General features: G+C 44.1%; 1 protein-coding gene across 5 annotated transcripts in view; it reads left to right on the top strand.

Moving 5' to 3' along the window:
- Nucleotides 1-24,535, top strand: part of MITF (melanocyte inducing transcription factor) — a 178,569-nt gene that overhangs the window by 67,266 nt on the left and 86,768 nt on the right. Inside the window, exon 1 of one of the 5 annotated variants that reach the window (XM_075834032.1) lies at nt 4,701-4,820. The exons of the other annotated variants lie outside the window; for them this stretch is intronic. Coding sequence (XP_075690147.1) covers nt 4,777-4,820 — 44 coding nt within the window. The 5' untranslated portion in view covers nt 4,701-4,776. Of the gene's footprint in view, nt 1-4,700; nt 4,821-24,535 lie in introns of those variants that run through there. 5 annotated transcript variants of the gene reach the window in all.

Here is a 24,535-nt window from a genome sequence, read left to right on the forward strand (position 1 = left end):
TATGCTGCGGACACCAAATTCCGCTCCGCAGCCTATGCTCCGCAGCGGAATTTTCAGCCTCGTCTAAACGAAGCCTACTAAAAAGAAGTGGAAGTCAATGGAGAAACGGCTCCGCTGCGGATTAACGCTGCGGAGTGTCCGCAGCGGAATTCAAGAGCAATTCCGCCACGTGGCGCTTTGCCCTAATACGGCATCCAATAGAACGGCATGATTTTTAACAATTTTTTGGGGAATTTTTTGAGCGAATCTCTTGGCTGCCACCCATCTTTCCCAGAATCAGATAATTGAAACATTACGGATTTGATCCTAGCGCCATGTTCTCACCACCACCTGATAAACTCTGTACTCTCTTTTCTTGGAATCATCCTTTGATTGAAGAAATTAAAATCAGTCCCGGGGGATAGTCCCTTATCCTGGCACAGGCGGGTTCGGCGGATCTATCCTTAGCTCCACTTCTTTAATGAGAACTATAAATAGTCTGAGTCTGCCGGAGGTTCTAATCAGAATCCTTGGAATGCCGCAGTCCGTCACATCTTGTCCTATAGTATAAATAAAATAAGCAGCTCGGGACTTTGGAAAGGTTATGATTGCTAAACAAGTTGTATTACCCGCTGCGAGGCGGGCACAACCGCAGCTGTGAGGGGATTAGCTGCCGTCTGTGTGCCATTTATGCTTTTATAGAGGGGGTCCTTCTTTCCGTTTGTATACTGTTGGCAGATACATGCTGCCCAGTGCCGCCGAACCCTCTGGCGCTGGTAGCTGTTTACATGAGTCGGGAGTTGGCACCGCACCAACAATACCTAAAATACCTCTGAATAGAGCGAGCGAGCGTCCAACCACAGAGGATACGACTAACAATAGACAGAGATTATTGGTTATTTTTAGAGGTGTGTGTGAAGGATCTGCACAATCCGCCGAGGGACGCCGCTTTTGGAGGGAGTCTATAATCTTTGATTGTTCCCTTTATCATATCAGTCCGGTCTGTTCATTCTTCTCATCAAAAGAAAAGGACATAAAAGCCATGACTATCAAATCAAATAATGTAAAAGAAATGGAGACATTTTTTTTAGGCAATAGCTCCACTCTTGTTCACAGGCTGTGTTTGGTATTGCAGTTCAGCCTTGTTTACTTGAACAGGGCACAGCTCATGGAGAAGAGCGGCGCTGTTTCTGGAATAGAAGGAGATTATTTTTCTACCCTCAGATGACCCCCTTAAACTCCTTGGATTTTCCTCTTGTCCTTGTCACTTTGTTTTATTCTTCTGATTTTGGGAAAGCTGGATGACTAGGCATGGACTATATGGTCCTATAAGAGAAGTCACTCAGCTTTTTCAGGCTCATAAATGACAATCAGTCCAATTATGTTTCGAAATTGGAGAGGAGGATTTCTCACAGAACAAACGGGCAGAATTACCTTTTAGGAAATGTTGGGTGATTGGATCTGATGTTTCGGATCAATTCCTAAAAAGTAAAAAATAAATAAATCCATAAATAAAAATTGCAGCTTGTTTTTGTTTTTTCTTTTTGTTGCCTCTTTACACCCTTTTTTTGTGTTTCAATCATTTTTATTGCCATTTTTTTTACATGTGTTTTGTTTTTTTCTTAAATATTTTTTATTTATTTAGTGTTATTTTATAGATTCTTCACTCCTTCCCTTCACTGGATTTTTTGTGAATGATTTTGCTGCCGTGTTTTCAAATTTCTCAAATAAGTAAAAAAAAAAAATAATTATTTTTTTTATTTAAAAATGTTTTTTTTTTTCCAAATTATTATAATCACTTAAAGAAGACCTGTCACCTCTACTGACATGTCTGTTAGGTTATGTTCACACGATTAACAAAATACGTCTGAAAATACGGAGCTGTTTTCAAGGGAAAACAGCTCCTGATTTTCAGATGTTTTTTGAGCAACTCGCATTTTTCACAGAGTTTTTCGTGGCGTTTTCGCAGTGTTTTTTACGGCCGTTTATGGAGCTATTTTCATTGGAGTCTATGAGAAAACGGCTCCTGCACTTCTTTTGACGAGCCGTTATTTTACGCGCCGTATTTTGACAGCGTCGCGTAAAATGACAGCTCGTCTGCACAGAACATCGTAAGACCCATTGCTAGCAATGGGCAGATGTTTGTCGGCGTAATGGAGCCGTCTTTTCAGGCGTAATTCGAGGCGTAAAACGCCTCCATTACGTCTGAAAAGAGGTCGGGTGAACATACCCTGAGGGTATGTTCACACGAGGGCGTCCGTAACGGCTGAAATTACGGGGATGTTTCAGCCTGAAAACATCCCCGTAATTTCAGCCGTAACGGCATGTGCAGGCGCTTGAACGCCGCGTCCATTACAGACGTAATTGGCGCTGCTATTCATTGGAGTCAATGAATAACTGCTCCAATTACGGCCAAAGAAGTGACAGGTCACTTCTTTGGCGCGGGCGTCTATTTACGCGCCGTCATTTGACAGCGGCACGTAAATTACGCCTTGTGTGAACAGACAAACGTCTGCCCAGTGCTTTCAATGGGCAGATGTTTGTCAGCGCTATTGAGGCGCTATTTTCGGACGTAATTCGGGGCAAAAACGCCCGAATTACGTCCGTAATTAGTGCGTGTGAACATACCCTCATTGCTAAAACAGACATGGTTTGCTGACGGATCCTCTTTAAAGGGATCGTACCAATTTAATAGCTGGGATCTAACGAGCCCACTGTTGAGCCTGGTGGTGCCCATTTTGCGCCAGCTACCAATATTGTGCGCCATTTTAAAGGAAATGTTAAAAAGTTAACTTTTTGTCGGAAACAGTGGTGGGGATTCATGGGTTGTGTTTCCCAGGAAGTTGATTGGCGCCCCCTGTATGGCCTAACATGTCTTGCACTGCTCAGATATAAGGGGAGCCATCGTCATTACTGGATTGAAAACATTGAAAAATGTATAAATTTTATTGCCTCAAAAAATCTAAAAACATTTGAGACATTGCGCCCCCCAAACTAGGGAGATCTGGAAATGCTAAATTGTATACAGTGAAATACTGATCAGTGCGGCCGTGTATTTCACTTCCCAGCAGTCGTGTTCGGATGTCTCAACTTAGAAAAATTTGCAATTATCCTTCTTGATATTCGGTTTCTGGCTTTGCTTGTGTTTATTTTTTGAAGTGGATTTATTTCTCTATATTTGCAGCCATAACACAAGCGAAAATCAGTCTAGACCAAATTGTCTCCTTTTTAAAAAAAAATGCAAACTGAGGACTTTATTTTAGCTCTCGCCTGGTACAGAAACCTACCAATAGGGGGCGCTGGTGATGTGAAAATAGCCTGCCCCTAACTTCATGTGTATTTCTATAACCTGGACCTTATGTATATCTCGTTGCAGACACAATGAGGAAACCAATAGCAGATTTTTATTCCATTGCCCCAGGGATGGCCCTGGAGCATTAAAGGTTGTGGGTGTCTTTTACCAACCAATTGAGGCTGGCTTAAGGATCGGCTGATCGCTGTGAAACCCCTTGTGATCAGCTGTTAAACTAAGCAACTCAAAGGCATAATGGGGGGGGGGGGACACGAGACCACCTATCAGATATTCTGGCCATATCCTAGGGATATGCTTTAAAGGACAATTGTTGAAATATTCCTAAAAAGCTGTGGGCCATTACTGGCCATGAGCCCTCAGATATTGCCCTTTGCCCGAATGGTCATTTTGTCCCGGCATCATTCCCTAAAATCAGTTGTTACCTCTAGTTCTTCATTTTATAAAATATCCTATTATCTAGCATACTGCATGTTAAGACATTTAAAGAATTAAAGGGCATCTCCCCTAAAATAAAAACCCAGTACATTTGAAGGGGTTGTCCAGAATCAGAAAAAAAATGTACTTTTTTTTTTTTCAAAAATAGCGCCTCTCTTGCCTATGGGCTGTGTCTGGTATTACAGTTCAACCCCATTCACTTGAATACGGCAATACCAGACACAGCCAATAGACAAGAGTGGCGCTGTTTTTGGAAGAAAAAAAAAAAGCAGATAATTTTTTCAAATCCTGGACAACCAACCAGTCCTTGAGTTGTGCAGAATGACAAGTTAATCTCTGCTAATTCTGAAATACTCAGCTCTGCTACATCTGTACATGACATATACAGTAAGCTGGCAACCAGAAGGATAGCATCATGCGTTGTGCTGAATCTATCTATAAAGCTCATATCAATCTATTTATATCATATGTATATCTATCTATCTATCTATCTATCTATCTATCTATCTATCTATCTATCTATCTATCTATCTATCTATCTATCTATCTATCTATCTCATATCTATAATCTATAATCTTATTATTTAGACAATTAAAAGCAGTGATATAATTGTGATATAATTGTTTTGCCAAATTAATTACCAAATGACAAACTCAGCTCTACTACATCTGTACATACATCATTACATTCCTGCTACCGGCTGACACACTGTAACAAGAGAGCATTAGGGGCTCCATTTGGAATAAGCTGTCCGTACTTTTGCTTTCAGTATCCCCCACATTCCGGGTATGCCCCCGCTGCCCTTGGTACTACGCCACGCACAAGGTTGTCCTCTGCCCCAGGTAGGTGCTGGATTAAACAGGTCTGTAATAGCAGGCAGACAGCAGGGCACCGGTCAGGCACACAGCTTTTTCTGGATTGGAGTTGCCAAGGTGTAATAAGGCACCTCCCTCCATGACACACGCTCAGCCACAACTTCATTTGACTTTCACTGGCCTCCAAGGGCTCGCAGTACACCTTTAAGGAGAGAAATATCTAAAATAGGGGCATGGAAACACTGGGGGTTCAGATGTACCAGCCCTGCTTCTATGGGTAAGTAGCGATGCCCCTTGTTTACTGCATGGATTTATAAATGGTCTTCAATAGTGTGCTATGCCCGGGCATGCTTGTGTTTATTATAGCTCTGCATCTAGAGACTGGCAGCAGACAATCCACACTATAGCGTGGTACAGCGGGCACCATCGCTGCTTTCCGCCAGCTGCAGCTGCCATAGTGTTGTGGGCATTGCACTGGTTAACCTTCTTTTGGCCAGATACATACAAGATCAGTGTGCTGAATGAATTGACCAATTCCCTACAGCACAACAACTACAGATGTAGCAGTGCTGAATTTGTCATTAACGCTTTGTGTCTGTGTGGTTAATACATCATGCAAATTGAGGTTATGCGATTGGTTTACACACAGTCCTATGTGGACCTACAGATAACACATAGTGCTATCAGCATGAGTTGGACCAAACGACAAACTCAACTCTGCTACATCTATAAAGCATGCAATGAGCACTCTATGGTTCATGAACCTGCCTAAAATTGCATACAGTAGTGATCACTGTCTCGGTTAACCCTTTCCTAGCCACACAAGAATAGTAGGCCGCATGGATTAACCATTTCCTTACAGCACAATCACAATAGCACGGTGTAGTATCACCATGTAAGCTATGAATCTGCTTGCAACTATTTGCAACTGTATGGCATAGTGGCAATACATCATTAACCCTATCTGAACCAGCTGTCTGGGCTATAAATGTACATGAAACTGTATAGCGTAGTGATCAATAACGCACCAGTTAACCCTTGTCTAGCCATATATACATTAATAATATTATGCAATTTATACATCCTGGGGGAAAATGATATAGCAGTGGTGGAGTCGTACATGAATGATGTTTGAGAGTAATAAAGTTCATTGTAAACTTATATGTTAACCCTAGGCATGCCTTAGAGAGGAGCAGGCGATGGTCGTATTTCCCTGCCACGATTCTGAGCATCTGTTCATCTAACTAGTTTTATATTTGTGTAACTTAAAATTTTAACCATAATTAACAGATTTTATCAATTTTAATTATTATATTTTGAATTTAAAGGAACACTCCGGATACAACAGTGTGGTATTTATAGTACAGGGTCAAAGGGGGCGGAGCATGACACAGGGATTCTGTCTTTGGCATTATTTTGATCTCTTTGTCAAGCTCCACCCTATCTATCTATCTATCTATCTATCTATCTATCTATCTATCTATCTATCTATCTATCTATCTATCTATCTATCTATCTATCTATCTATCTATCCCATTCATTTGATTATGCCTTAAAGGGTCACTAAACCCCATCTTTATTTTCTAATTGGTGTAGTTGAATGTTATCTATTATTCCCTGTTATCAGCCATTGCAAGCTAAGAAAAGTCTGACTAGTGTTCTGTATTGGGATGACTGACAGCTCAGTGGAGCTTTATACACTGTCGCTCTCATTTTTTCAAGAGTCCAAAGAGACATTTCATTTTGCTTAAACAAGAATCACTTTCACTCTTGGCCTCTCCATTGTTTTCCATTTAAAGGAACAGGTCGCAGTCAGTCGTGTCTATTTTGGGATGACGACCTGTTCTCATGTTGTCCACGTCAAGTACATGTTTACATTGTAGCTGTAGGCTGAGGGTAGATTACACATGACATTGTTTTGTGGCGTTAAGAAAATCTATCTGTGGATGACAAAACGGAAAACGTCATGGTCAATATCAATGCAATATGGTAGAGGTTTTCTATCTATCTATCTATCTATCTATCTATCTATCTATCTATCTATCTATCTATCTATATCTCTCTCTCTAATCTATCATCCTATTTCATTCATTCCATCCTTCCTTCCTTCCTTTCTTCCCTCCTTTCTTTCTTTCTTTCTTTCTTTCTTTCTTTCTTTCTTTCGTTCTTTCTTTCTTTCTTTCTTTCGTTCTTTCTTTCTTTCTTTCGTTCTTTCTTTCTTTCTTTCGTTCTTTCTTTCTTTCTTTCTTTCCTTCCTTCCTCACTGGAATCATCATGCAGTGACGCTGTGTTAGGGTATGTTCACACGGCAGCCTCCGTTACGGCTGAAACTACGGAGCTGTTTTCAGGAGAAAACAGCTCTGTAATTTCAGCCGTAATGGCATGTGCAGGCGCTTTTCGCTGCGTCCATTACGGACGTAATTGGAGCTGTTTTTCCATGGAGTCAATGGAAAACGGCTCCAATTACGTCTCAAGAAGTGACATGCACTTCTTTGACGCGGGCGTCTTTTTTACGCGCCGTCTTTTGACAGCGGCGCGTAAAAAAAATGACCGTCGGCACAGAACATCGTAAAACCCATTCAAATGAATGGGCAGATGTTTGCTGACGCTTTGGAGCCGTATTTTCGGACGTAATTCGGGGCTAAAATGCCCGAATTACGTCCGTCAATAGGGTGTGTGAACCCAGCCTAAGGGGGCACGTGCCCTTCGGGCCACACTGCCACTTGTCACTTTTCTAGGTCTACAAGCTGGAAGCCAGTTTATACCAGTCCATTGGGATCAGCGTGCTTCTGTTTGGCACAGTGAACTTACACACCCCTCACACGCCTCCCTTGCATGTGACACACACCTTCACATGACGCGTGACAGACACACCTATAGACATACGACAGACACAGCTGTAATAATATTGGTTCCCTCTCCCTAAATTCTTACCCCTCCTGATGGATCTGTGGTAGACGGATATAAAGGGATAATGAGATCGCTCTTTTTGGGGCAGCAGCAGGCATCATGATTATCAGTAAAGTCAATTCAGTGAGTTTAAAGGGAGTCCTATGTGAAACTAAAGGTAACACATGATGTTGAGCCAATGGTCAAACTCAGCTCTCCTACCTCTAACAAATTTAGCTCTGCTACATCTGTACATGATCTGGCAAATAACGCTAATATCTGCTTGCTGATGATTGTAATTTTCATTTTTAACATGATGGTGTCACATTTATTGGGACTGGTACATCTCAGCGGAAGGACTAGTAGCACGTCATGAAATAAATGATTTCTTAAAGTACAGTTGAATATTGAGATGCTTCTTAGTACAACTGAATGAGCTCGCAGGCCAACAGATTAATTTTATGCAGGTTATGATTCGTCAAACAGAAAACTTCAGTAAAACAATTTATGACAACATGCCGTCAACATAACAATCGTATGTCGGCTATCTGAACATAATGGCACCAAATACAATACAATACTCGTGTGGAAACATCAGGTACAGGAATAGAAAAAGAGGAGAATGTCGAATCAGCTATTAAAGGGAATGTGTCGTTTAGATGACATCAAGTTATATTTTTTAAAATTTTTGGTGATTTTTTAAAATTTATTTTCTATTTCATTATCTATATTAAAAGATAATCCCAAAATCTTGCAGTGTTCACTCTGGCCACTGAGCCTCATAATTGACTGACCCTTCCTGTTCTGTGAGGGTATGTTCACACGGCCTATTTACGCCTCCAAACATCTGCCCATTGATTGCAATGGAAAAAACGGAGTTCTGTTCCGATGGGCCGTTTTTTTTACGCGACCGTTTTGAAAAACGGACGCGTAAAAAAATGGCCGCGAAACAGAAGTGCAGGACACTTCCTGGAACGTTTTTGGAGCTGTTTTTCATAGACTATTGAAAACAGCTCCAAAAACGGCCGTAAAAAATGCAGTGAAAAAAGCTGCGAAAATCGCGAGTGGCTTAAAAAACGTCTAAAAATCAGGAGCTGTTTTCTCTTGAAAACAGCGCCATATTTTCAGACGTTTTTGACTCCGCGTTTGAACATACCCTGAAGATCACTTCTCGGCAGTCATCTCATTATCTTCACAGGCAAGATTACACTGACAGGTAACACTCCTATTTAGATAACACAGGATCCACCATTTATAATAGTCTGATCCTTCCTGTTCCGTAGAGATCACTTCCCAGCAGTCCTCTCATTATCATCACAAGCAGGATTAGGCTTCGTTCACATCTGCGTTAGGGCTCTGTTCATGGGTTCCGTCTAAGCTTTCTGTCAGGGGAACCCATGAATGGAACCCCGACTGAAACAAACGGAGACCATAGGTTTCCATTTGCATCACCATTAATTTCAATGGTGATGGATACGGTGCATATGATTTTCCATTTGTCACCGTTGTGAAAGGGTTTTGACGGAATCAATACCGTAGTCGACTGCGCTATTCATTCTGTCAAAACAACGGAACCCTTACACAACGGGGACAAACGGAAACCATTTGCACTGGATCCTTCACCATTGAAATCAATGGTCATGCAAACGGAAACCTATAGTTTTTGGTTGCTTCAGTCAGGGTTCTGTTCATGGGTTCCCCTGACGGAAAGCTCCAACGGAACCCATGAACGGAGTCCTGACGCAGATGTGAACGAAGCCGTACAATGACAGGTAACACCTATATATAATAACACAGGATCCACCATTGACAATAGACAATGTACACAGCTCCTCTCCTTCCCCTCCCTGCACAATGACCTCTGGACAGGTCACAGAACATGCCTACAAAACTCCCATAGAAGTCAATGGGTCAGCTCCAGACTATTGTTGCCTATGGTCCAATGCTGTTAACAGAAGCTCAGGCAAGATGGCTGCCCCCATAATCATGTAAAGAAAATAGAATTAAAAAAATCTACAATAAAAAAGTACTAAAAGATTAGAAAAAAATATTATGTTTCACTATATGGTTTTAAATAGTGGATTAATTATAGGTGATACATTCCCTTTGAAAGGAAACAGTCTGTATCTTCTTTCCAAGTTCATGGAAGGGGGTGGGGTGTTTGGAAACCATCATTTACCCAGAGAGCGTTTCTCTCTGGAGTCTCTTTTACGTAATTGCATTAAAGTGACAGCCCATTGATTCCAATGGGCATCATGTAATGCCTTAATTCCCCTGCGGTGGCACTGCAGAACAATTGAACAGTTATTGCTGTGCACCTCACAAATTGTAGCTGATCGCTCGGGGTCGCAGCAAAGAGATATTCTATAACTAGCTTATTTTCCTATCATTAGTTTATATTCGGTCAGTACTTTAAAGTTACAAACCATCTTTAAGAATTACTTCAATGTCTCATGACAACACTTCCTGCTCCTGTGTTCTGGCAGCTCTGTGTTATTATAGGTCACTTGGTCTCATAACAACCAGTCAAGTCTCTTCTTTTGTTCTCTTAGGGTATGTGCACACACACTAATTACGTCCGTAATTGACGGACGTATTTCGGCCGCAAGTCCCGGACCGAACACAGTGCAGGGAGCCGGGCTCCTAGCATCATACTTATGTACGATGCTAGGAGTCCCTGCCTCGCTGCAGGACAACTGTCCCGTACTGAAAACATGATTACACTACAGGACAGTTGTCTGGCAGCGAGGCAGGGACTCCTAGTGTTGTACATAACTATGATGCTAGGAGCCCGGCTCCCTGCACTGTGTTCGGGCCGGGATTAGAGGCCGAAATACGTTCCGTCCATTACGGACGTAATGTGCTCGTGTGAACCCAGGCTGGGTTCACATGGAGTTTTTTTGACAAGTTTTTGCAGCGGAAACCGCGCCGCAAAACGCGCCAAAAAAACCGGCCGAAAATGCCTCCCATTGATTTCAATGGGAGGCGGAGGCGTTTTTTTCCCGCGAGCGGTAAAACCGGCTTGCGGGAAAAAGAAGGGACATGCAGCATCTTTGGGCGTTTACGCCTCTGACCTCCCATGGACATCAATGGGAGGCAGAGAAAGCGTATTTCGCGGCGTACAGGCAGAGGAAAACCTGCCTCAAAATTCCAAACGGAATAGACTTCTATTGGCCACGGCTACCTTCCTGTTTTCTTACGGGAAGGTGCCCGTACCTTGGAAAAAGATAGAACATGTTCTATTTTTTTATTTTATGGGGCAAGCTACTATACTTTATAATGGGAGCACGCGCGGAAAAACGTCCGGCTGCCCGTGGCCGGCCGTGCCCGGCCATGCCCGTAATTACGAGTCGGAATTACGGGCACGGTCGTGTGCATGGGGCCTTACAATGATAACTCTGAACTATCAGAGAACAATACCAGGGAGTGTTGTCACAAGTTTTTCAAATCTGGGAATTTTTTTGGTGCAAATATTTATTCTTCGTTTTCCTTATGTCGTGCATTCCACACCAAAGTTAAACCAAAGGAATCAATACTTTTCTTTTTTTATTGTCCCGGCACAAAAATACTAGCGCCTAGGCAATTGTGATCTTTATTAATAATTTTGATGTGTTTTCTCTATATAAAATATGTTGTTACTTTTGTAAATACATTATATTACTTATCTCTTATTAATACAGAGTTACAGTCTATATTATACTCCAGAGCTGTATTCACAATTCTGCTGGTTGATATTAGAAACTGTCAACAAACTTGTTGTCAGACACACCCCTAACAGCTAATATATGGCAGTGGGACAGTTAGTTTACTCTATAGTAGATTACTATACAGTGCCTTGTGTACAGACCATGCTCCTAAAAGGCAGAGCAAGCAGGAAGGAATGCTGGGAGATTTCAGCTCTGAAGCCTGTAGAATTGTGTATGCTGCACTGAACTATTATACAGGCTGTTACTATGGGCACCAAGGTCAGTTATTGTGTAAAACAATTTTGATAAATGAGGCCCAATGAGTTAAAGGAGAAATCTAACATGGGGAATTCCCCTGCTGTCCCAATCCCCATTCTTATTATTAAAAAAATATGATGGCCAATAGCCATGCGTTTTTTTTTTTGGTCGACCAGGGACCAGTATTGAAACGCTTGGCACCACAATCACTTCTCTTTCGTTGTGACACTGCACCATGGTTTCTATATTGCGCGCCTCCTGTGGCGTTTGGTGCTTAGCTTCACTTTACATATAGCACATTTTGACAAAACATTTGTAGGTTTACCCCCAAGACTGTGGAAATGTACAGATAATTTATGATTTCCCCTTAAGTTGTCCAAAATAATAAACTCCGGTCTGTTTCTTTGACAAATCCAGCTCTGCTGTTCCTTCAATCAAGTGATTTATTTAATATTGTATGTAGGGGGGAGGTTATTATTATACAAACATGGTAAAACAAATAATTTAACTGAGGTCACTCGACATCAAAAAGACTTAGGCGTAGGCGTGGTAGGGGTCACTACTGGCTGCCACGATGTCCTTTGATATGGGCAAATGTTGACGTCAAAACTCTTTTATCAGCACAGGGGAGTTCAAAATAGTGGAAAAATGTCACATATTGTGAAACATGTTATGTCAGGGTAAATTATGTAATACAGTTTACAGATACTCTTTTTGTATCGGTATATTACTAACTGTAGTGTGTTCAGGACCCTCATCTAGTAGCGAGTGTCTCTTGCCCTGGAGGACTCAGCATGTCTACGCATTACACACACAATCCACTGATTTCAATAGGAAATATGCAATACTTAATTTCTCCTGTGGTGGCGCTGTAGGGAAATTCAACACTTGCTGCCGAGATCCCCCACAGATCACAGCTGATTGTCTGGGGCACCTTCAAACAAAAAAGGTGTTTTTCAAAAAGGACAACCTCTCTTAGCATTTTCAGGCATCTATAGAAATCTATGGATGACCATGTCCTCATGTTTGGCTTTCTCTATGGCAGAAAACAAGTTTTTACTTTCATATCTTTTGTCTCATTGGATGTTATTGATGGGGGATCTGGGCAGGGTTCTCTGTGATCAGCTGGTCTGGGGGGGTGAAGCATCTTATTGAATAAATGTTATGTTGCCACCCGGTCTCCGAGCATTCAAGCAGATCAACCTGTATAGTTTTAATGCAGGAGGAGATCGTATTAATTATTTACTAAAAGATCATGAACAAGCTCCGTCAGGTCTGGAAATGTAAGACCTGCATTGGAATAAATTATAATGGAGAATGACTTTGTTATTTTAAATCTTGCCCCCTCTACCACCCAACAGAAGTATAGAAAAAAATGGACTCCCTGTAGCATACCTACCAACATTTGCATCCCCATTCGTGGGACACTTTTAAATCAAGCCACCAATCCGCCCGTAAAAGTTCACAAAACAGACACTTTTATGCAAATTTGCAGAAGCCCACCCATTTAGTGGCCCGTTTCGTAGGACAATCCCACAAAAAAAAAGGGTACATCTGGGAGGTAAGTCTGTCGAATCCTTGCTCCAGCTCTGGAAACACGCAGCTAAGCGCTGGGCTATGAATCGCTGGTCTTATATTTACTATCAGATTCGCAGATGCCAAAGGAGCGTGGCATACTTAACAACAAAAAAATCCCCCAAATTGGGGCATTTTAAGGGCCCCAACACGACTTTGAACGCCCACTTTTACATAAATTTGCATAAACTCTTCACCTTTTTGTGACCCGGTTCAAGGGATTGTCCTGCTAAAATCGGGACTGTTGGTAAGTATAGCACGTTGATTGAGTGGTGCCACTTACTGGTCCACCAGGGAAAAGAAGGGATAGTGGTGCTTATCAAAATGTGCCACCATTGCTTCCCCTGTAGAGCCAGTGAAATGCACTCCGCGGCGAGGCATTAAAAAAATGACACATGACGGAATCTGACGGACTCTCTAATAAATAATTGCAGTGCTGGAGTTACCCTTTAACTTTTCCACTATAATTAGTGATATTTCGGAAAACATTTTAGTACTTCCATATAGTAACATAGCTGTGAGGCCTCCTGTATACAGTGCCATGTCACCGCTATATATACAGGTGATAATAAATAGGTAAAACCTCATCACATTTGTGATTTTGCATTAAAGTTTTTTCAAAAACATATAGAAAATTTTTACTTTATTAAACATATTATTATATTAACAAAAAATTGATGGACCCTTTTCAATTCAATAAATTGCAGCCGCAAAAATGCCAGACCTTGGCTATAACACAACGGGATTACGACTAGTTTGAGATGCTGTATCTTCTCGTGGTCGGTAATATGGAGGAGGTCACATCTTGCTGGTTTCACATTTTTGAAAGTCCTTCTATGAGCCCCCCAAAAACTTCGGTCTACCGGTGGATGGGGACTGTGCCTTTAAATACTGCTCAGTTAAAGTGACTTTTAATCTGGGAATATAAAGCCAGTGACACAAGTCTTCTAACTTATGTGACAGAGCAAAATGATTGAGTTTAAGGCTGTGTCCTTGGCAGGAGAATATTTAACGTGGTGCCAAGTATTTTTTCCATTTCAAGCTATGCCAACCAGTAGGATTGCTAAATGTAATGCCTTCACATCCCACAATCAATTATTAAGTCCAGGAATGTAGCACAAACAACTTCAGTTATCTTTTCTCTAGGTCAAATGTAATATTATTTTATCATATATATAGTTTTATGGTTAAAAATTACGATTTATTAGATAACGTGAAATTTATTTAAAAAAACTACTATAAGCAGTACAGTCTATGTGAACTAAGGGAAATAAGTAAATATATATATATATATATATACTGGAATGAATATTTTGACCCATTCATTATTGGCTATATACACCTTTGCACTGATTATTATATTTTTAATTGTTTGTGTTAGGGATCTGCCAGGTACTTCATCTAGCTATACTCCTGGGATTAATCAATCCACACCTGAGGCCAGACCTGCTCGACTGACACCATCTCCCACCAACCAGGGTGGCAGGCTCAGGAGTGGGAGAGCCTATCGCGGCCTGGTCTCTCGGAGTTAGCTCCGCCCCCTGCCCTTTATTACCTGCCCTGTGCTCTCCCTCAGTGCTTGTAATTCTTTTGGATTCCTGGCCCCACTGCTGCTTGCTCCAGCCTGCTTCTGCCGTGCTTCTGCCTTGCTGCAGTTCTGCTTGACCTGCTTGCTTGCCCTGGCTTGCTTCTGTCTCCGTGCCTGCTCGGGTGTACTCACTTCGTCCTGGTCCTGACTGTTCGTTCGCCGCCCCGTTTCCTCGTGGCGTTCTGTGGCTACTGCCCCTTCCCTTGCGTGTTCCCTGTTTGTCTTCCTGTGCACTTAGCCAGCGTAGGGACCGCCGCCCAGTTGTACCTCGTCGCCTAGGGCGGGTCGTTGCAAGTAGGCAGGGACAGGGCGGTGGGTAGATTAGGGCTCACTTTCCCTTCACCTCCTTCCTGCCATTACATAATTACAAGCCCTTACCTAGTCTACCATTTCTCCTACGCTGACGCTATCATGGACCCCCTTGAGACCCTGACCCAGCAGATGCAGGGCCTCTCCCTACAGGTCCAGGCCCTGGCCCAAAGGGTCAATCAGGGTGACGCTGCTTTAGTAGTACCCCTCACCTCACCTCTAGAACCCGACCTCAAGTTACCTGACCGGTTTTCAGGGGACCGTAAGACGTTTCTCTCCTTCCGGGAGAGTTGCAGACTGTATTTCCGCCTAAAGCCCCACTCCTCAGGTTCCGAGAACCAGCGGGTGGGTATCATCATATCCCGACTCCAGGAAGGGCCCCAAGAGTGGGCCTTCTCCTTGGCTCCTGACGCCCCTGAACTTTCCTCTGTTGATCGTTTTTTCTCTGCCCTCGGACTCATTTACGACGAGACTGACAGGACTGCTTTAGCCGAGAGTCAGCTGGTGACCTTACGTCAGGGTAGGAGACCGGTTGAGGAATACTGTTCTGATTTTAGGAAGTGGTGCGTAGCTTCTCAGTGGAACGATCCGGCCCTAAGGTGCCAGTTTAGGTTAGGATTATCTGACGCCCTGAAGGATCTGCTGGTTAGCTACCCCTCGCCTGACTCCCTTGACCAGGTTATGGCCCTAGCAGTACGACTTGACCGACGTCTCAGGGAACGTCAGCTAGAACGCTTCAGTGTGCTCCCCTCTGACTTTTCTGCGATTCCCCCCGAGGTCCCGTCTCCTCTCCCCTCCACGGAGGACTCGGAGGTACCTATGCAACTCGGGGCCTCCATGTCCCCTCGACAACGTAGAGAGTTTCGCAGAATGAATGGTCTCTGCTTCTACTGTGGGGACGACAAGCATCTACTGAACACCTGTCCCAGGCGCAAAGAATAAGAAGCCGGAAAACTTCCGCGCCTAAGTGATCATCGGGGAGGTCACTTGGGCGCACAGGTATTTCCCGTTAATGTGAAACGCAATAAAATTTTGCTTCCCTTTCAGGTCTCGTTTGCTGGCCGGTCTGCCACGGGCAGTGCTTTCGTGGATTCTGGCTCATCTGCTAATATCATGTCTGTGGATTTTGCTATGTCTCTAAAGATGCCTTGTATTGATTTACCTTATCCCATCCCTGTAGTAGGAATCGACTCAACCCCCCTTGCTAATGGTTATTTTACTCAGCATACTCCTGTTTTTGAACTCCTGGTTGGCTCCATGCATTTGGAGCAGTGCTCTGTACTGGTGATGCAGGGATTATCGTCTGATCTGGTATTAGGTCTTCCCTGGTTGCAGTTGCATAATCCCACATTTGATTGGAATACTGGGGATCTCACCAAATGGGGTAATGAATGTCTTATGTCATGTCTTTCTGTTAACTCTATTTCTCCCCGGGAGGAGGTAAACTCGCTTCCTGAGTTTGTTCAGGACTTCGCCGATGTGTTTTCTAAGGAGGCCTCCGAGGTGTTGCCCCCCCATAGAGATTACGATTGCGCTATCGATTTGGTGCCTGGTGCCAAGCTTCCTAAGGGTAGGATATTTAATCTTTCATGTCCTGAACGTGAAGCGATGAGGGTGTATATCCAAGAATGCCTGGCCAAGGGTTTCATTCGCCCCTCGACTTCTCCTGTAGGTGTTGGCTTCTTCTTCGTGGGGAAGAAGGATGGTGGTCTTAGGCCGTGCATTGATTATCGTAACCTGAATAAGGTCACCGTAAGGAACCAGTACCCACTTCCTTTGATTCCGGATCTTTTTAATCAGGTTCAGGGAGCCCAATGGTTTTCTAAGTTCGATCTACGGGGGGCATATAACCTTATCCGCATCAAAGAGGGGGATGAGTGGAAAACTGCGTTCAACACACCCGAGGGTCATTTCGAATACCTGGTCATGCCCTTTGGGTTGTGTAATGCCCCTGCTGTCTTCCAGAATTTTATTAATGAAATCCTGAGAGAGTACCTGGGTAATTTTCTTGTTGTGTACCTTGATGACATACTGGTCTTTTCCAAGGACTGGTCCTCCCACGTGGAGCATGTCAGGAAGGTGCTCCAGGTCCTTCGGGAGAATAATCTGTTTGCTAAGACTGAAAAATGTGTCTTTGGGGTACAGGAGATACCATTTTTAGGGCAAATCCTCACTCCTCATGAATTCCGCATGGACCCTGCCAAGGTTCAAGCTGTGGCGGAATGGGTCCAACCTGCCTCCCTTAAGGCGTTACAGTGTTTTTTAGGGTTCGCCAACTATTACAGTAGATTTATTGCCAACTTCTCGGTCGTCGCTAAGCCTCTTACGGACCTTACCCGCAAGGGTGCCGATGTCCTCCATTGGCCCCCTGAGGCCGTCCAGGCCTTTGAGACTCTCAAGAAGTGCTTTATCTCGGCCCCCGTGCTGATTCAGCCCAACCAAGAGGAGCCATTTATTGTGGAGGTTGACGCTTCCGAGGTGGGAGTGGGGGCCGTCTTGTCCCAGGGTACCAGCTCCCTCACCCATCTCCGCCCCTGTGCTTACTTCTCTAGGAAGTTTTCGCCCACGGAGAGTAACTATGATATTGGTAACCGCGAACTTCTAGCCATTAAATGGGCTTTTGAGGAGTGGCGGCACTTCCTGGAGGGGGCCAGACACCAGGTAACGGTCCTTACGGATCACAAGAATCTGGTTTTCCTAGAATCGGCCCGGAGGCTTAATCCTAGACAAGCTCGGTGGGCACTATTCTTTACCAGATTTAATTTCTTGGTTACCTATAGGGCTGGGTCCAAGAATATTAAGGCTGACGCTCTGTCACGTAGTTTCATGGCCAATCCTCCTTCCGAGAAGGATCCCGCTTGTATTTTACCCCCTGGTATAATCGTCTCTGCCACGGATTCTGATTTAGCTTCTGATATCGCGGCTGATCAGGGTGCAGCTCCCGGGAACGTCCCTGGGGACAAACTGTTTGTTCCCCTGCAATACCGGCTGAGGGTACTCAGGGAAAACCATGACTCCGCTCTATCTGGTCATCCTGGCATCTTGGGCACCAAACACCTCATTACCAGAAACTATTGGTGGCCTGGGTTGCCTAAAGATGTTAGGGCTTACGTCGCCGCTTGTGAGGTTTGCGCTAGGTCCAAAACCCCTAGGTCCCGACCTGCGGGCCTACTACGTTCCTTGCCCATTCCCCAGAGACCTTGGACCCATATCTCCATGGATTTTATCACCGATTTGCCTCCATCTCAGGGCAAGTCGGTGGTGTGGGTGGTAGTCGACCGCTTCAGCAAGATGTGCCACTTTGTGCCCCTTAAGAAGCTACCTAACGCCAAGACGTTAGCTTCTTTGTTTGTGAAACACATCCTGCGTCTCCATGGGGCCCCAGTCAATATCGTTTCTGACAGAGGGGTACAATTTGTTTCCTTATTTTGGAGAGCTTTTTGTAAAAAGTTGGAGATTGATCTGTCCTTCTCCTCCGCCTTCCATCCCGAAACTAATGGCCAAACGGAAAGGACCAACCAATCCCTGGAACAATATTTAAGGTGTTTCATCTCTGTCAATTCGATTGGGTCTCATTCCTTCCCCTTGCTGAATTTTCCCTGAATAACCGGGTCAGTAACTCGTCAGGGGTCTCCCCGTTTTTCTGTAATTTCGGGTTTAACCCAAGGTTCTCCTCCGTCTCCCCTAGTTGTTCCAATAATCCTGAGGTAGAGGAGGTTCATCGGGAACTGTGCACTGTCTGGGCCCAGGTTCAGAAGAACCTAGAGGCGTCCCAGAGCGCACAAAAGATTCAGGCGGATAGTAGACGTTCTGCTAACCCCCGGTTTGTCGTCGGGGATTTGGTCTGGTTGTCGTCCAGGAACTTGCGCCTTAAGGTCCCGTCCAGGAAGTTTGCTCCCCGATTTATTGGACCTTATAAGATCATTGAAGTCCTCAACCCTGTATCCTTCCGTCTGGAGCTCCCCCCATCCTTTCGCATACATGACGTCTTCCATGCCTCCCTCCTTAAACGCTGCTCCCCGTCCTGGTCCCCCTCGAGGATACCTCCTGTTCCCGTTCTCACCCCTGAGGGGGTGGAATTCGAGGTGGCCAAGATTATGGACAGTAGGATGGTCCAGGGCTCCCTCCAGTACCTGGTCCATTGGAGAGGATACGGGCCGGAGGAGAGGACTTGGGTACCTGCCCGTGATGTTCACGCTGGGGTATTGATCAGGAGGTTCCACCTCCTCTTCCCCACTAAACCGGGTCCCCTTAGTAAGGGTCCGGTGGCCCCTCATAAAAGGGGGAGTACTGTTAGGGATCTGCCAGGTACTTCATCTAGCTATACTCCTGGGATTAATCAATCCACACCTGAGGCCAGACCTGCTCGACTGACACCATCTCCCACCAACCAGGGTGGCAGGCTCAGGAGTGGGAGAGCCTATCGCGGCCTGGTCTCTCGGAGTTAGCTCCGCCCCCTGCCCTTTATTACCTGCCCTGTGCTCTCCCTCAGTGCTTGTAATTCTTTTGGATTCCTGGCCCCACTGCTGCTTGCTCCAGCCTGCTTCTGCCGTGCTTCTGCCTTGCTGCAGTTCTGCTTGACCTGCTTGCTTGCCCTGGCTTGCTTCTGTCTCCGTGCCTGCTCGGGTGTACTCACTTCGTCCTGGTCCTGACTGTTAGTTCGCCGCCCCGTTTCCTCGTGGCGTTCTGTGGCTACTGCCCCTTCCCTTGCGTGTTCCCTGTTTGTCTTCCTGTGCACTTAGCCAGCGTAGGGACCGCCGCCCAGTTGTACCTCGTCGCCTAGGGCGGGTCGTTGCAAGTAGGCAGGGACAGGGCGGTGGGTAGATTAGGGCTCACTTTCCCTTCACCTCCTTCCTGCCATTACAGTTTGATTAAAAGCAACTTTCTAAATAGTCTTTGTGAAAAATGTCCTACCATTTTGCTGCTGTAGAGTCTTTGCAACTCCTATACATAGCTGGCTGTCCTGCTGATTCTGACCTAGATCTGACATTACACTGCTCTTCTACAGATCAGAGTGTGGAGAGGAAGGAAAACATCCAAGTCTTTAGGGGAGGCACATCACACATGCTAGAAGTGTCAAATAAGATACAAGATAGTGAGGAGGAGAGCAGACTCGGCAGGGCATATAGATCATGCAGCACTCACAGACACTCTGTAGGGGGAGAAAGGGGGAATAACACACTCCACAGCATCAGTGTATGTCAGCACAAAAGAGAGGAGATCCTTCATGGGCTGTGGAAGGTGAAAGCAGTAGTGGAATAAAGCTGTGCTAATATAGGAGAGCTAGTGGAGGCAGCAGCAGCCTGGCTTCATGGACCTCACATCCAGCATGTATTACTGGGAGGGACACCTCCACATGAAAAAGATGTCCATAACCTTTACTGATTGTAATGGGGTCCCCATAACCCCTTACAATATGACCATGTGAAAATGTCTACTTACCCCTTTTTACGTCTTTTCCCATTACTTATATTCCAAGGCAGGTTCCTTCCTTCTTTGTCTAGTATTGTTGCTTGGAGTGAGGTTGTCATGCTACGTAAATGGGGATAGGGTCAGTTGTCCCTAGGGTTCCCTCTACAGGGACCATGAGGCAGTCAAAGGGATCAATCTATGGCATAGCATGGCTGCCTCTTTGGTATGTATGCTCTTGATTATTCATTAAAGGGGTTATCCGCTTTGGATAATCTCCTTTAGTTAGAAGGTTCACCCAACGATAAGCTGATCACCCACTGCTGGGACCCCAGTGATCAGCTGTAATCTATCAGCAAGTGTTCAATTCCCCTGTAGCCCCACCACTGGAGAAATGAAGCATTACACTGTCCTCGTTGAAATCAAAGCGAGCAACACTGTTTGTGGCCATTTTCTATTCCAGCTAATAGATGAAGGTCCTAATTGTACCCCCCACCCTTTTAACTTAGAATTCCCAAACATAGAATTTAGGAATGGGTTTTCAAAAGTAGACAATCCCTTTAAGAATCAGTTACACTTTGGGTAAACAGCCCATTCCATGCTACATGTTCAGATTTATATTGTTGCACCTATATTTGAGTTATACCTGACAATTCTGTGCCTCTGTGTAAGACCTCCAAGTCCCGTCTGCCAATATTGGCTTTATATAGTGCCATAAATCACAGACGAGTGGAGAGGACAGCGTGTTCTGAAGTCATCATGTCCGTCACTGTGGTCTATTCTGTAATCTCCTCTTTCCAAGAAATGTAAAAATAATCTGTGACAGCATAAAATTATAGGATTTATACCGTAAACAGATCAGTTATGAAACGTTGCGAAGGGGCTGTGGACTTCTTTCCTACCAGTAGGTGGCAGTGCAGTTACACATTCATAAATAGTCACTTTTTTAAGGGGAACATTGATTGACCTCTAGTCCCTATAACAGACAAGAGGGGGAAATGTCCTAAAATCAAAATTTGTACAATTTCTGCTGTTTGCTGCTCATTATGACACTTTTTTCTCGACATCCTGCAGAACAGGGACATTGCAAACATTGATGATTATGTAAATATTTGCGACCACAGTCATAGCCTTACATTTAGAATTAACAGTCAGAGGCTGTATAGGAACAGTTCATGAAACGCGCCCTTATTTCTAGCAAAAAAAACTGTTCTCTTTTATGTGTTTTTATATACTGTTTATACACACTATATGGACAATAGTATTGGGACACCTACACATTACACCTACAGGAGCTTTTATGACATCCCATTCTAGATCCATAGACATTAATATGTAGTTGGCCCATCTTTGCAGCTAAAATATCTTCCACTCGTCTGGTAAGACTTTCTACAACACTCTGGAGTTTGTCTGTAAGAAATTTTTACCATTCACCCAAAAGACCATATTGATGTTGGAGGAGGGGGCCTGGCTGACAATCTCTGTCCTAGCTCATCCCAAAGGTGTTGGATGGGGTTGAGGTCAGGTCTCTGTGCGGAGAGTCAAGTTCTACACCAAACTCCCCAAACTATGTCTTTATGGACCTTGTGCACTGGCGCAGTGATGCTGGAGCAGAAAAGGCCGAACCCCAAACTAACACAAAGTGGGAAGCTACAATTGTCCAGAATGTCTTGTGGGCTGAAGAATTAAGATTTATTTTCACTGGAACGAAGGGCCGACCCCTGAAAAACAACCCTATAACATTACCCCTCCTCCACCAAACTTTACAGTTGGCATCCGCCAAACACCTCGTCCATCAGACTGCCAGATAGAGAAGCGTGGAGGCGGCTTTACACCCCTCCATCTGACGCTTGGCATTGTGCTTGGTGATGTAAGGCTGGCATGCAGCTGTTCGGCCACGGAAACCCATGTCATGAAGCTCCTGGGCGCAGTTTTCGTGCGGATGTTAATGCCAGAGGAGGTTTGGACTCTGCAGTTATTGGGTCAGCAGAGCGTTGGTGACTTTTATTCACTATGCGCCTCAGCACTCGGCGCACCCGTTCTGTAACTTTACGTGGTCTCCACTTCGTGGCTGAGTTGCTGTGGTTCCTAAACGCTCCCACTTTACAATAATATCACTCACAGGTGATGGTGGAATATCTAGGAGGGAAGAAATTTCAGGAACTGACTTCTTACAATGGCGGTGTCCTATTACAGGACCGCGCTGGGATTCAGCGATCTCTTTACAACGACCCATTCCATCACAAATGTCTGTAGAGGCGACTGCATGGCGAGTGCTGGATTTTATACGTCTGTGGTAATGGGACTGAATTACACACCTGAATTCAATGATTAAGAGGTCCCGATACTTTTTTCCATATAGTGTATTATTCTATGACCATCCAATAATCCAGCACATTTGATAATCTGGCGTCTACCGTGTTCCATTATAGGTAGCCATTGAAATTAAGAAGCAAAAATAGGTCTTTTTACATATAACAAAATCCATCCAAACTCCCCTAAAGAAGTCGCCTCATAACGGACTGTAGGAATGGAAGCTAAAGCCTCCTATAGGGATATTAACCCCAATTTACCCCCCGATATATGTTTAGTTATGGCTTGTATAATCAAGGACGTATCTAGTGTGTATATATATATATATATATATATATATATATATATATATATATAGTCTGTTTTATCACTAGACCTCACACTCTGAGCATTTATTTAGGATTTCATATGGTTGAACATTAAATAGACTAAAGGAGAATTCAATGTAAATAAAATATTTTGCCGGACCATTCCCTATAGGAAGAGACTATGGTCCTGTCAGTGGTGTAGCTGTTAATGGGTGCAAAGGTTGTAATCGCACTTAGGCCCTGGTTGGAGCCTGTGGGGGGCCTAAAGGCCGTTCTGCCACATAAAACCGCAGCAGTACTATAAGTGACCACCGGGGGCACTGCTAGAGATTCTACATTGGCATCCAGAAGCTCTTTGACTAATAATGTGCTATTGGAATTAGAACTTTTTATAGACTTTGCTAAAAGTTGGCAAACTCATGTGATTTTTTAACAGTAATGGGTAAATCTTCCATGACAAGGGTCGCCTTCCATTAGAACCCACAGACATGATATAATTCATTCCAATTTTGCTTGTACTCCTTAATTTGCATAATTTATGCTGTATATGTACATATGCATCCGACAACTCCTTGGACAAACATGGGTTATGTCATATCCACCCTGAAACCGCATATACCGTTTTTTGGCTGTGACCAATAGAGAAGATGTTTTCTGCGCTGTACCTCACACCACGTGAATATTTAGCGTGCGTTGTGTTTACATAAGATTGTCCACCCCTCTACCAAAAATAACGGAAACCTGCCTCTGGCCACAACAGCTGCCGAAAGATGCAAATCGTAAAATCACGTTCGTCACAAGAGAATTTTTTTCCATCCAGAAGTAAATACTTTCTTTCATACTTTCATAGTCAATGACTTCTTATAGTTGATTTATACCAGGCATGATAAGGTTTGTGATTGTTTTGCAGATTCCTGGAATTCTGCCTTCTATTGATCACGTCATATTACGTTATTGGTTTCTTTTGAATTTTTGAATACATTTCATCTATAAGAATGCTGGCAATTTGCAACTTTTTATTTACCATGGGTCTTTTTTTTTTCTTACTAAATTAAAAACGATAGTATTTAAATAGATATGTCTGTGAAGCTTTCTTGATCTCGATCTAGGGTAGCAGGCAGAGCCAGATTAGAGGGAGGGCACAAGGGGCATGTGGCCGCGGTCCACCATCAGTTTGAGGAATTAGGAGACCTCCACCACCCGCTCTCCACGCCGAGGCCAGTTCTTCCGATCCACCACGCCAAGCATTTTTTTAGTTACACCCCTGGCAGTTGCTATTTATATGGAAAGTATATATACTGCTCACATTTGGGACCCCCACCTTTTAGGAAAATGGCGGTCCCCTAATGGTTTTTCAACGATCCTATTCAGTCAAGAAGGATTGAAGTCTAAGGTTGCTGGCTCGGCAGTCTCCATACTTCCCATACACTTCAGTGAAGTGGGTCATGCACATGCGTGGCCACCTCTCCTATGTATGGCTGCTTTAGAGGGTCCGCTGGGGTCTGGGTCTAAGAAGTGGGATTGGGTACCCCTGCCAACCTTAATCCAGCCCTGGTAGCAGATACCTACCAAGGCATATGGAAAGAGGTTAGCCTGGAAAGGAGTTGTCCATTCATAATGACACTGTCTGTGTTCAATGTAATGGCTGCCATTAGTG

Source organism: Rhinoderma darwinii, chromosome 7 (genome assembly GCF_050947455.1).
Source record: "Rhinoderma darwinii isolate aRhiDar2 chromosome 7, aRhiDar2.hap1, whole genome shotgun sequence".
Lineage (NCBI taxonomy): Eukaryota > Metazoa > Chordata > Amphibia > Anura > Rhinodermatidae > Rhinoderma > Rhinoderma darwinii.